Here is a 12,024-nt window from a genome sequence, read left to right on the forward strand (position 1 = left end):
ATCATTCTCTACAAAATGAGACCTTTTAGGTTTCAGCCGAATACAGGGGAGAGATGAATAGGTATGAGAAACTACTTAAGAGGAATAATTGTTTTTCTACTCCCTGCCAAGTTTATCTGGGCTCATAAGATAGACAAACCAATACATACATGGCTTGGCCTGTAGTTGGCCCCCAAACTTATTCACTTGGTAACTGAAAGACCCAAAAAGAATGACCTTATCTATGATTTCAAAAAAAGTGAACAAAAGGCAACTTTTAAATTTTGCCACTCCTCTCAACTGCTGGTTCATGAGGCAGGGGGTGTTGAGGGTCATGGTACTGCCTGTTCCTTTAGATTCAAGCTCTTCTTTTTGGTTTCTGTATGGTCTGGTGTTTGGCTTCAGCTTATTTTTCCAAAATCCTTTTTGGAGTTTACACAAGCACTGTCTCCTACACATTGCTTTCAACCTCCAATATAGAACCCAATCCTGTTCATAAAGGGGTAGCCTCAATTCACCAAAATGAAACGCTAAACAGGGAGCCACTTTTTTTTTAACAGAACGTCCAACTTCGCTTCTGAAAACAATGTTGCATCTCAATTCATTCCAATAATTACTGTGGGATCCTTACATTAACTTTTATATATGTATTTTTTAAACATCCTATCTCAAGTGAGCAGGAGCATTTGAACCCTCAGAACTCCAGCACCACCTGCTTCCAGTTCAGCTACACTAGCAACTAGTAAGGATTAGTCATGGTGTTAGCCACTATCTCGGCCGGCCACCGTGGGAAGGGCAAGATGGATTGCATGGCCAGTAGGTCACCCACCTATGTGTGAGGTGACAGGGGGATGCTGGCCATTGGGTTTGGTTTCTTTTCTTGGTGCTGTGATGAGCGTGGCCACCGACAACGACACCAAATGTAACGGTGCCCCTCTTCGGGTCCCTGGCAGGGACAAACCGGGCCCTCCGGGGGTAACGGCCTCAGCCTCGAGCCGCTGGCCCTGACCGCTCAGCGGAGTGGCCGCAGCAGGGTCAGACCTTGCTGGGGGGCGACCCTGAGTCGCTCACGCTTGGCGCGGCTTAGGGACGCCCCTGAGCTGGGGGCGAAGGGGCTGGGCCTGGGGTGGCCAGGCGGGAGGCGGCAGCCAGGGCCTGGGCGGGCAGCCGCCCCGGGGACAGGCCTGAGGGAAGAGCCTCTCCCCCTCCGCCCCCATGGCCCGGCCCGGCCCCGGCCCCGGCCCCGGGCCCGGCCCCTGCCCCTGCCCCTGCCCCTGCCCCTGCCCACCCGCGCCGGGCGGGAGCTGGCTGCGGCACGGCTGGAGAGGGGAGAAGGGCCCGCCTTGCGCCGCTGCCCCTCACGCGCTCTGCCGCGGCCGGGCAGCCTGCTTCCACCCCGGGCAGCTGATTGGCTGCAGCCCCTAAGGGAGCCACGGCTCAGCCAGTCGGGCCGAAGAGGGGAGCCTGGCGGAGAGGAAAGGAAGCCCCGCCCCTCGTTGCCCCGCCCGCTCTCCGCCGCAGCTGAGGCCGAGCCGAAGAGCGAAGCAGCTTCACGGCGCCTCCTTGTTCCAGCCAGGGAGGAACGCTATGCGCACGCGCCGCTGCTGCCCAGGGCCATGCCGTACGCGCTCCCTCCAAAGGCGCGGGCACGCTCGGCACGCTGTGCGCGTTCCCTTGAAGTGGCGTGTCGGCCGCGCGCTCCACGCTGCCCGCGCTCTGTAGCCGCGGCGTGTCGGGTGCGCGCCTCGCTCGGCCATGTGCCCAGCCCCGCCCCTGCACCGCCTAACGCGTACCTACCGGGCACGAGCACGCAGCGTGTGCGGGAGCCCGGTGACGCGGGGCGTGCGGGCGCAGGCGCGGAGCTGTGCGTGCGCGGAGCGGGGAGTCGGGTTCAAAGGAGGAAACATGGCGGAAAACAAAGGAGGCGGCGGGGAGGGGGCCGCGGAGCCCGGCCTGGACGGTGGCGGCCAGGAGCCCGCAGCCGCGTCCCCCTCCGGCTCCGCCCCGCCCGCCGTCGCCCCGCCCGAGGAGCGCGAGAGTCCCGGGGCGGCGGCCGAGAAGGGCCCGGCGGAGGCGGAGGCCGCGGCAGGCCCCGGCCCCGGCCCCAGCCCAGTGCCCCCCCTGCCGGCGGCCGCGCCGGGCCCGCTGTCGCTGCTGGACACCTGCGCCGTGTGCGCGCAGAGCCTGCAGAGCCGGCGGGAGGCCGAGCCCAAGCTGCTGCCCTGCCTGCACTCCTTCTGCCGCCGCTGCCTGCCCGAGCCCGAGCGCCAGCTCAGCGTGCCCGTGCCGGGCGGCGCCAACGGCGACATCCAGCAAGGTGAGGCCGGGCGGCGGGACGGGGCCCGCCTCGCCCGGCGCCGCCGGGGCCGGGGCCGGGCGGGGGCCTGCTCCGCGCCCTGCCCACGACAGGCGGCACAGGTCGGGGTTGGGCTCTTGCCGGAGGGACCGAGCCCCGGAGCCCCGGGCTGGGCGTGGGCCCGGGGTCCGAGCTGCCGGGAGCGCCGAGCCTCCGCGAGTCCGAATTGTTCCGCGCTCTCTGGGAAGCGGAGCGCCCGCGCCCGGTTGCGGAGCGACTCCCGCAGCGCTCTCTGCCTTCCCCGGGCACCCGGCGCTGCCGCTGTGCCGTGAACTTGGGGGCCGAGGCGGTCAGGCTGAGCCTCTCCGAGCAGAGGGAGAGTCCCGAATCTGGCATGTGAGCCTTTGGGGGCTTATTAGCTCAGCTCTGTTGGGAACTACCCACGCATAGTCTCGAAAAATAGACTCGTTTGAGAAACCTAGAGAGCTTCATGGAGCCCTCCCCCAGTTTTGTCTTAATTTAGTTCCGTTTGGAACAGTCTTTGTTTGCAAGCAGTGGTGTAGGATAAGAATTAAAATCTAGGCACCCTTATGCCGTTGATTGGATGTATTTTGTTGATTCGATCTTTTTAAGAATATGCTGTAATACTGATTTTCTGGTAATTTTATGTTTGGTTTAAAAGGTGGTTTGGGAAGGAATAAGTATGTATTTGGGCTACCTTTAGTTTGCCAACCTGTTCATTCACAGTCATGGTAAAATTGCATCTTTGTGTTGTCATCCATTTTGGCACAGTTAGATGGAATGAGGATGGCAAAATTCATGTAATTATGTATGGTGGTTTTCTTATGTCGACCTCTTTTTTTGAATGGTGTCAAAGTAACAGTCGTGTTAGTCTGTATTCGCAAAAAGAAAAGGAGTACTTGTGGCACCTTAGAGACTAATAAATTGGTTAGTCTCTAAGGTGCCAAAAGTACTCCTTTTCTTTTTTGAATGACCTATGTGATACTTCATATGACACTCATACTGTATGTTCCTGGAAGATGACAGTCTTGGCCTTGTAGTTAAACAGACCTGAAAACTTTCTTGGCTAGTCTTCTCAAATAATTTTGTCTCTGGTAGTTATAATGTGAATGCCAACAACAATTTGGAGAACTTAACTTCATTTGAATCCTGGTTACTACATGGTTTCTTTCTAGAAGAATCTGCATGTGCATGTTAGAAATGCTGTGTCTATTGGTATAATATTTCCATGTTCAATTGGGATACATAATGGGATTTATTTCTAAACTTGATTAAAACTGAAAGTTAGCATATGTTTTGAAACTTTCAGGTTTTTAGATATTTAAATTACCATTTTAAAAGCAGTTTTTATAAATAGTTATTTTGGTTTGGTTATAAGGAACACTCTTGGGAACATTTTCATGAAAGGGCCCCTTTTCCAGTTTTACAACTGTTTAAAAAAATTTGCTCATTTAAATGAAATGCACCTAAATGCAACTTTTTGTAAAACGCTGTTTATTTTCATCAGTATTCAACAATAAGAAATAATGTAGGGTCAAGCGATTACAAAAATTAAGTGCGATTAACTGTGCTGTTAAACAGTAATAGAATACCATTTAAATATTTGGGTGTTTTTCTACATTTTAAAATGTATTGATTTCAATTACAAAACAGAATACAAAATACAGCGTTCACTTTATATTTATTTTTGATTACAAATACTTGCACTGTAAAAAAACAAAAGAAATAGTATTTTTCATTTCACCTAATACAAATACTGTAGTGCAATCCCTTTATCATGAAAGTTGAATTTACAAATATAGAATTATGTATAAAAAATAACAGCATTCAAAAATAAAACAATGTAAAACTTTAGAGCCTTACAAGTCCACTAAGTCCTACTTCAGCCAATGGCTCAGACAAACAAGTTTTGTTACAATTTGCAGGAGATAATGCTGCCTGCTTCTTGTTTACAATGTCACCTGAAAGTGAGAACAGGCGTTTGCATGGCACCATTGTAGTTGGCGTCGCAAGATATTTACGTGCCAAATGCGCTAAAGATTCATGTGTCCCTTCATGCTTCAACCATCATTCCAGAGGACATGCGTCCTTCCAGATGACGGGTTCTGCTCAATAACAGTTCAAAGCAGAGTGGCCCGAAGCATGTTCATATTCATCATCTGAGTAAGATGCCCCCAGAAAAAGTTGATTTTGTTTTTTGATGGTTCAGGTTCTGTAGTTTCTGCATTGGAGTGTTGTCTTTTAAGACTTCTGAAAACATGCTTCACACCTCGTCCCTTTCAGATTTTGGATTGCACTTCAGATGCTTAAACCTTGGGTCCAGTGCTGTACCTATTTTTCGAAATCTCACATTGGTACCACCTTTGCATTTTGTCAGATCTGCTCTGAAAGTGTTCTTAAAACGAACATGTGCTGGATCATCATCCGAGACTGCTATAACATGAAATATATGCAAAAAGAAAAGGAGTACTTGTGGCACCTGAACGCATCCGATGAAGTGAGCTGTAGCTCACGAAAGCTTATGCTCAGATAAATTTTGTTAGTCTCTAAGGTGCCACAAGTACTCCTTCTCTTTTTGCAAATACAGACTAACACAGCTGCTACTCTGAAACATGAAATGTATGGCAGAAGGTTGGTGAAACAGAACAGGAGACCTACAATTCTCCGCCAAGGAGTTCAGTCACAAATTTAATTAACACATTTTTTTAAATGAGCATCATCAGCATGGAAACATGTCCTCTGGAATGGTAGTCGAAGCATAAAGGTGGCATACCAATGTTTAGCGTATCTGGCACGTAAATACCTTGCAACGCCAACTACAAAAGTGCCATGCGAATGCCTGTTTTCACTTTCAGGTGACATTGTAAATAAGAATCAGGTAGCAGTATCTTTTGTAACTGTAAATAAACTTGTTTGTCTGAGTGACTGAAAAAGGAGTAGGACTGAGTGGATTTGTAGGCTCTAAAGTTTTACATTGTTTTGTTTTTGAGTGCAGTTACTTAACAAAAAAATCAACATTTGTAAGTTACACTTTCACAATAAAGAGATTTCACTACAATACTTTTATGAGGTGAATTGAAAAATACTATTTTGTTTATCTTTTTACAGTGCAAATATCTGTAATTAAAATATGAAGTGGACACTGTACACTTTATATTCTGTTTCAGAGTAGCAGCCGTGTTAGTCTGTATCTGCAAAAAGAAAAGGAGTACTTGAGGCACCTTAGAGACTAACAAATTTATTTGAGCATAAGCTTTCCTGAACTACAGCTCACTTCATCAAATGTTTAATAGAAATCAATATATTTGAAAATGTAGAAAAAATTCTAAAATATTGAAGAATAAGTTTTAATTGGTATTATGTTTAATAGTGTGATTAATCACGATTAACTTCTTTGATCACGATTAATTTTTTGAGTTAATCGCATGAGTAACTGCGATTAATTGACAGCTCTAAAACAGTGTCATTCTTTTCATCACTGAAACTTTTCTGACATTTGTGTTCGCAACTCAAGCTGCTTCTTTTTAATAAAACTTGGTTTGGCCTTAGTCTTCAATCAGAATGAGTGCTTTTGGCAGGTTTGAAGAATTTTAGGTTAGAAACATCATTAGATATTTGTATATGGTCTGCACATGGTATGAAATACACACTGAGCTGCAGAGCTCCAGCTATGTACTTATGATCTAAACAGTAGTGGTTCTCAATCAGGGTTATGTGTACACGTGGAGGTACACAAAGGGGTATCAACTCATCTAGATACTTGTCTAGTTTTACAACATGCTACATAAAAAGCACTACCAAAGTCAGTACAAACTAAAATTTCATACAGACAATGATTTGTTTATACTGCTCTATCTACTGTACACTGAAATGTAAGAAAACTATTTGTATTCCAATTGATTTATTTTATATTTGTATGGTAAAAATGAGAAAACAAGCAAATTTTTAGTAATGTGTTGTGACACTTCTGTATTTTTGTCTGATTTTGTAGGCAAGTAGTTTTTAATTGAGGTGAAACTTGGGGGTACGTAAGACAAATCAGACTCCTGAAAGGGGTACAGTAGTCTGGAAAGGATCAGAGGCTCTCAACTAGAGTATAAACCAATTAATACAGTAGTTCACCCTTTGTTTGCCAGCTGGTCCACCTTAACCTTGCCTGTTCTTGACACTGCCTATACATCTGTCCCATATTGTTATGTGAAGGCACTAATTTAGTCCTCATTCATTCTGTGCTTTGTGCTCTTGCAGAGTGCACAACTTGAATTTGATATCTTTGGGGTATACTGGAAAACAGTAGAGAACACATCAAATGTTCTAGCAAATGGTATCAGAAGGTCCATCTTAAAATGAAGGTTCTTAAAATGAAGGTTCATTAAATCTTATTTGAAGGATTTTGACACATCTGTTGGCGTTTTGCTGAGGCCAGATTCTAAATCTTGCATGCTGTATAGGATGTACTGTACTAAAGGATGTAGAGGATTATCAAGCCAAATTTTGCATGCTTTATCTAATAATGGCATGTTCAGATAAACAAGTGTCCCAAGTATAGAGAATTAGTAAAGAGTAACTTCTGCAGAAAATAAATAATTTAAGGATGGAAAACAAATTCCGATAACATTCTCTTAGGGGCAGCTCTACCAATTTTGCTGCCCCAAGCAGTCGCCGCCGAATTGCTGCTGCTGCAACAGCAGTGGAGCTGCTGTCAAATTGCTGCCGCGCCCGGAAGAGCAGCGGAGCTGCTGCCCAAAAGCTGCCGTGGCGGAGCTGCCGCTGAATTGCCGCCGCGGGACACGGAGTGCTGCCCTGTTCTGAATGCCACCCCAAGCACCTGCTTGGAAAGCTGGTGCCTGGAGCCGGCCCTGCATTCTCTTAAAGAACACTAGGCCATATTCTGTGCTGATGTAAAAGACACCTTACCTGTTTGACGGGGCAACTTAGACACCTAACTGATGTGTGAATTGAAATGTGTAAACATCCAGTACTGTGGTTCATCTGACTATGGGTATTTAAATTGATGCCCAAGGATGGCTCTGAAAAATGCATCAACTGCATGGACAAGGAAGTATTATAGCCCTGTTGGAAGCTGTGGAGGACAGGGTGCAGCACTGCATGGTCAAACTTCCATCAGCCCAGCAGGTTCCCTAGGAACTGAGTAAAACCAGAAAGCTATAGATGTTTGAAGAGTACTGGTGTTCAATGGACACATATTCCTACAAACTACAGATGGAACTAGCTAGATGGCAAGAAAATCATGGCATTTGTGGGAATGGAACATTCTTGCACCAGAGGCAGCTACAGCATTGCTGAGCAGTGTGTGATGCAATCATGGGCAGTGTAAACCACAATGTTTAAATTTTCCTGCTTTCATTACTGCCACCTTTGCAGAAGCTCCTTTTCTTTCATGTATAATTCTGCAATCCATATGGCCTGTTAGCATGCCATGAGCAGCTACTTTCCCTGTCAGTCTTGATAGTTAGCCATGCCCACTGATACACCTGAAGCATCCTGTGCAACTGCAGGATACTACTTTCTGATTACATGCTCCATTGTTTTTATTTTACATGTATTTTAATTTACATCACGCTTGGATTATGTTTACAAGATTTTGCACACCTACGCTAAAAGATTGTTAAGGGCGAGTGAAAACTATTGGTTATATATATTTTTTTTCCTTGGGAAGAGTGGGGTAGAGTGACACTTTTTCTTTTCTGGTAAATTTGTCCTGTTACCGTTGCTAGCTCGTTAATCTCATTTTTCACTCCTTAGATTCCTTAAAGGATCTGGAGTTTTAAACATTAAGTAGGATATAGGCCCATAATTTCACAAATTGGCCATGGGGCATGAGGGAGAATGGGCTGGTTTTACTCTACCCTGGAGTATAAACAGATAGTGTAAAAGAGCCATTTTCATGTATTTCTGAAAATGACTGACATGGGAGAGTTCCATTTTATTATCTAGATGGTAAAACAATTCTGCTGTATTAAAGGAGTGCTTTGAAGCATGCTTACCTTTGTCCTTCAAGTGATGCCTAAATGCTCAGTGAAATACTTTTGGGGGTTTAATATATTTCACAATTGATAGTGAGTTGAAGATAATTAAATAATGGTTGAGTTTCTGTAGTTGTTTTTACTGTCCAGATGGAGGCAGTTTCCTGCAGGGCTGGGTTACTGGTCATCTGCACAATTGCTTGTTTATGTTCTGACAGTGAAATTTTAAATGTGGAAAAATAGAAACTTTTTTTCAAGTGAAAGCTTAAAATGTCAGGAAAGGAGATACATCTAACACTTTAGGATCCACTTTTTTTTTTTTCTTGCACCCATGATTTTCTTCTCTCCCTGAGAAGATAGGTTGTTCTGAGAATTTCACAATATTTCAGTGAGGTATTTGCAATCTGTTAAGGAGATTATATCCCACTATGGAGAATGTGGAGTTCTCCTAGCCCCTTATGAACACCACAAAGGGTCAGGACTTCATTAGGCTACTGAAATCTTAGCCAGTGAGCCCACGAGGAGAAGTTTTCTGAAAACTTTAGGAAAACATAGACTTAGGGTTAAATGGAAGTGTGCATGTAATCAGATGCATTAATACTTCTTGTGGTTTCAGAGTAGCAGCTGTGTTAGTGGTGAATGCTGTAATGTGCAACATAGCTAAATTATAATTGCTCTAAAAACAGTTACTTTTAATTTCTTCTCGTGTACACAGTTCCATTCATAACATTTCATAGAGTTTTGCATTTAGGGCATTTATATGACCGTGATGGACATCTATAAACTGTTCAGGAAGGACAGGCAGGGCAGAAAAGGTGGGGGAGTAGCACTGTATGTAAGGGAGCAGTATGACTGCTCAGAGCTCCGGTAGGAAACTGTAGAAAAACCTGAGTCTCTGGATTAAGTTTAGAAGTGTGTGCAACAAGAGTGATGTAGTGGTGGGAGTCTGCTATAGACCACCGGACCAGGGGGATGAGGTAGATGAGGCTTTCTTCTGGCAGCTCACGGAAGCTACTAGATCGCATGCCCTGATTCTCATGGGTGACTTTAATTTTCCTGATATCTGCTGGGAGAGCAATACAGCAGTGCATAGACAATCCAGGAAGTTTTTGGAAAGCGTAGGGGACAATTTCCTGGCGCAAGTGCTAGAGGAGCCAACTAGGGGGGGCGCTTTTCTTGACCTGCTGCTCACAAACCGGGTAGAATTAGTGGGGGAAGCAAAAGTGGATGGGAATCTGGGAGGCAGTGACCATGAGTTGGTTGAGTTCAGGATCCTGACTCAGGGAAGAAAGGTAAGCAGCAGGATACGGACCCTGGACTTCAGGAAAGCAGACTTCGACTCCCTCAGGGAACGGATGGCGAGGATCCCCTGGGGGACTAACGTGAAGGGGAAAGGAGTCCAGGAGAGCTGGCTGTATTTCAAGGAATCCCTGTTGAGGTTACAGGGACAAACCATCCCGATGAGTCGAAAGAATAGAAAATATGGCAGGCGACCAGCTTGGCTTAATGGTGAAATCCTAGCGGATCTTAAACATAAAAAAGAAGCTTACAAGAAGTGGAAGGTGGGACATATGACCAGGGAAGAGTATAAAAATATTGCTTGGGCATATAGGAATGATATCAGGAGGGCCAAATCGCACCTGGAGCTGCAGCTAGCAAGAGATGTCAAGAGTAACAAGAAGGGTTTCTTCAGGTATGTTGGCAACAAGAAGAAAGCCAAGGAAAGTGTGGGCCCCTTACTGAATGAGGGAGGCAACCTAGTGACAGAGGATGTGGAAAAAGCTAATGTACTCAATGCTTTTTTTGCCTCTGTCTTCACGAACAAGGTCAGCTCCCAGACTGCTGCGCTGGGCATCACAAAATGGGGAAGAGATGGCCAGCCCCCTGTGGAGATAGAGGTGGTTAGGGACTATTTAGAAAAGCTGGACGTGCACAAGTCCATGGGGCCGGACGAGTTGCATCCGAGAGTGCTGAAGGAATTGGCGGCTGTGGTTGCAGAGCCATTGGCCATTATCTTTGAAAACTCGTGGCGAACGGGGGAAGTCCCGGATGACTGGAAAAAGGCTAGTGTAGTGCCAATCTTTAAAAAAGGGAAGAAGGAAGATCCTGGGAACTACAGGCCAGTCAGCCTCACCTCAGTCCCTGGAAAAATCATGGAGCAGGTCCTCAAAGAATCAATCCTGAAGCACTTGCATGAGAGGAAAGTGATCAGGAACAGCCAGCATGGATTCACCAAGGGAAGGTCATGCCTGACTAATCTAATCGCCTTTTATGATGAGATTACTGGTTCTGCGGATGAAGGGAAAGCAGTGGATGTATTGTTTCTGGACTTTAGCAAAGCTTTTGACACGGTCTCCCACAGTATTCTTGTCAGCAAGTTAAGGAAGTATGGGCTGGATGAATGCACTATAAGGTGGGTAGAAAACTGGCTAGATTGTCGGGCTCAACGGGTAGTGATCAATGGCTCCATGTCTAGTTGGCAGCCGGTATCAAGTGGAGTGCCCCAAGGGTCGGTCCTGGGGCCGGTTTTATTCAATATCTTCATAAATGATCTGGAGGATGGTGTGGATTGCACTCTCAGCAAATTTGCGGATGATACTAAACTGGGAGGAGTGGTAGATACGCTGGAGGGGAGGGATAGGATACAGAAGGACCTAGACAAATTGGAGGATTGGGCCAAAAGAAATCTTATGAGGTTCAATAAGGATAAGTGCAGGGTCCTGCACTTAGGACGGAAGAATCCAATGCACCGCTACAGACTAGGGGCCGAATGGCTAGGCAGCAGTTCTGCGGAAAAGGACCTAGGGGTGACAGTGGATGAGAAGCTGGATATGAGTCAGCAGTGTGCCCTTGTTGCCAAGAAGGCCAATGGCATTTTGGGATGTATAAGTAGGGGCATAGCGAGCAGATCGAGGGATGTGATCGTTCCCCTCTATTCGACATTGGTGAGGCCTCATCTGGAGTACTGTGTCCAGTTTTGGGCCCCACACTACAAGAAGGATGTGGATAAATTGGAGAGAGTCCAGCGAAGGGCAACAAAAATGATTAGGGGTCTAGAACACATGAGTTATGAGGAGAGGCTGAGGGAGCTGGGATTGTTTAGTCTGCAGAAGAGAAGAATGAGGGGGGATTTGATAGCTGCTTTCAACTACCTGAAAGGGGGTTCCAAAGAGGATGGCTCTAGACTGTTCTCAATGGTAGCAGATGACAGAACGAGGAGTAATGGTCTCAAGTTGCAGTGGGGGAGGTTTAGATTGGATATTAGGAAAAACTTTTTCACTATGAGGGTGGTGAAACACTGGAATGCGTTACCTAGGGAGGTGGTAGAATCTCCTTCCTTAGAGGTTTTTAAGGTCAGGCTTGACAAAGCCCTGGCTGGGATGATTTAACTGGCAATTGGTCCTGCTTCGAGCAGGGGGTTGGACTAGATGACCTTCTGGGGTCCCTTCCAACCCTGATATTCTATGATATTCTAAGAAATGCGTGCAGTATCCTTTTGTTTAAAAGGAAGACAAAAACTGACTGCACGTGTCAAGCTATCATAGTTATGAATGGTTTCAGAGTAACAGCCGTGTTAGTCTGTATTCGCAAAAAGAAAAGGAGTACTTGTGGCGCCATAGAGACTAACCAATTTATTTGAGCATGAGCTTTCGTGAGCTACAGCTCACTTCATCGGATGCAATGAATGTGATGTGAATATGAATGTGATGTGACACTCAAATACAATGAACTGTTCTGTCA

General features: G+C 46.1%; 1 protein-coding gene across 2 annotated transcripts in view; it reads left to right on the forward strand.

Annotated features, from left to right (window-relative positions):
• Positions 1-1,497: 1,497 nt before the first annotated feature.
• Positions 1,498-12,024, forward strand: part of TRIM33 (tripartite motif containing 33) — a 76,804-nt gene continuing 66,277 nt past the window's right edge. For both annotated transcript variants that reach the window (XM_084611277.1, XM_084611278.1), the window contains exon 1: positions 1,498-2,296. In XM_084611277.1, coding sequence (XP_084467403.1) covers positions 1,735-2,296 — 562 coding nt within the window. In that variant the 5' untranslated portion in view covers positions 1,498-1,734. The remainder of the gene's footprint in view (positions 2,297-12,024) is intronic.

Source organism: Lepidochelys olivacea (genome assembly GCF_965140295.1).
Source record: "Lepidochelys olivacea isolate rLepOli2 genome assembly, chromosome: 21".
Classification (NCBI taxonomy): domain Eukaryota; kingdom Metazoa; phylum Chordata; order Testudines; family Cheloniidae; genus Lepidochelys; species Lepidochelys olivacea.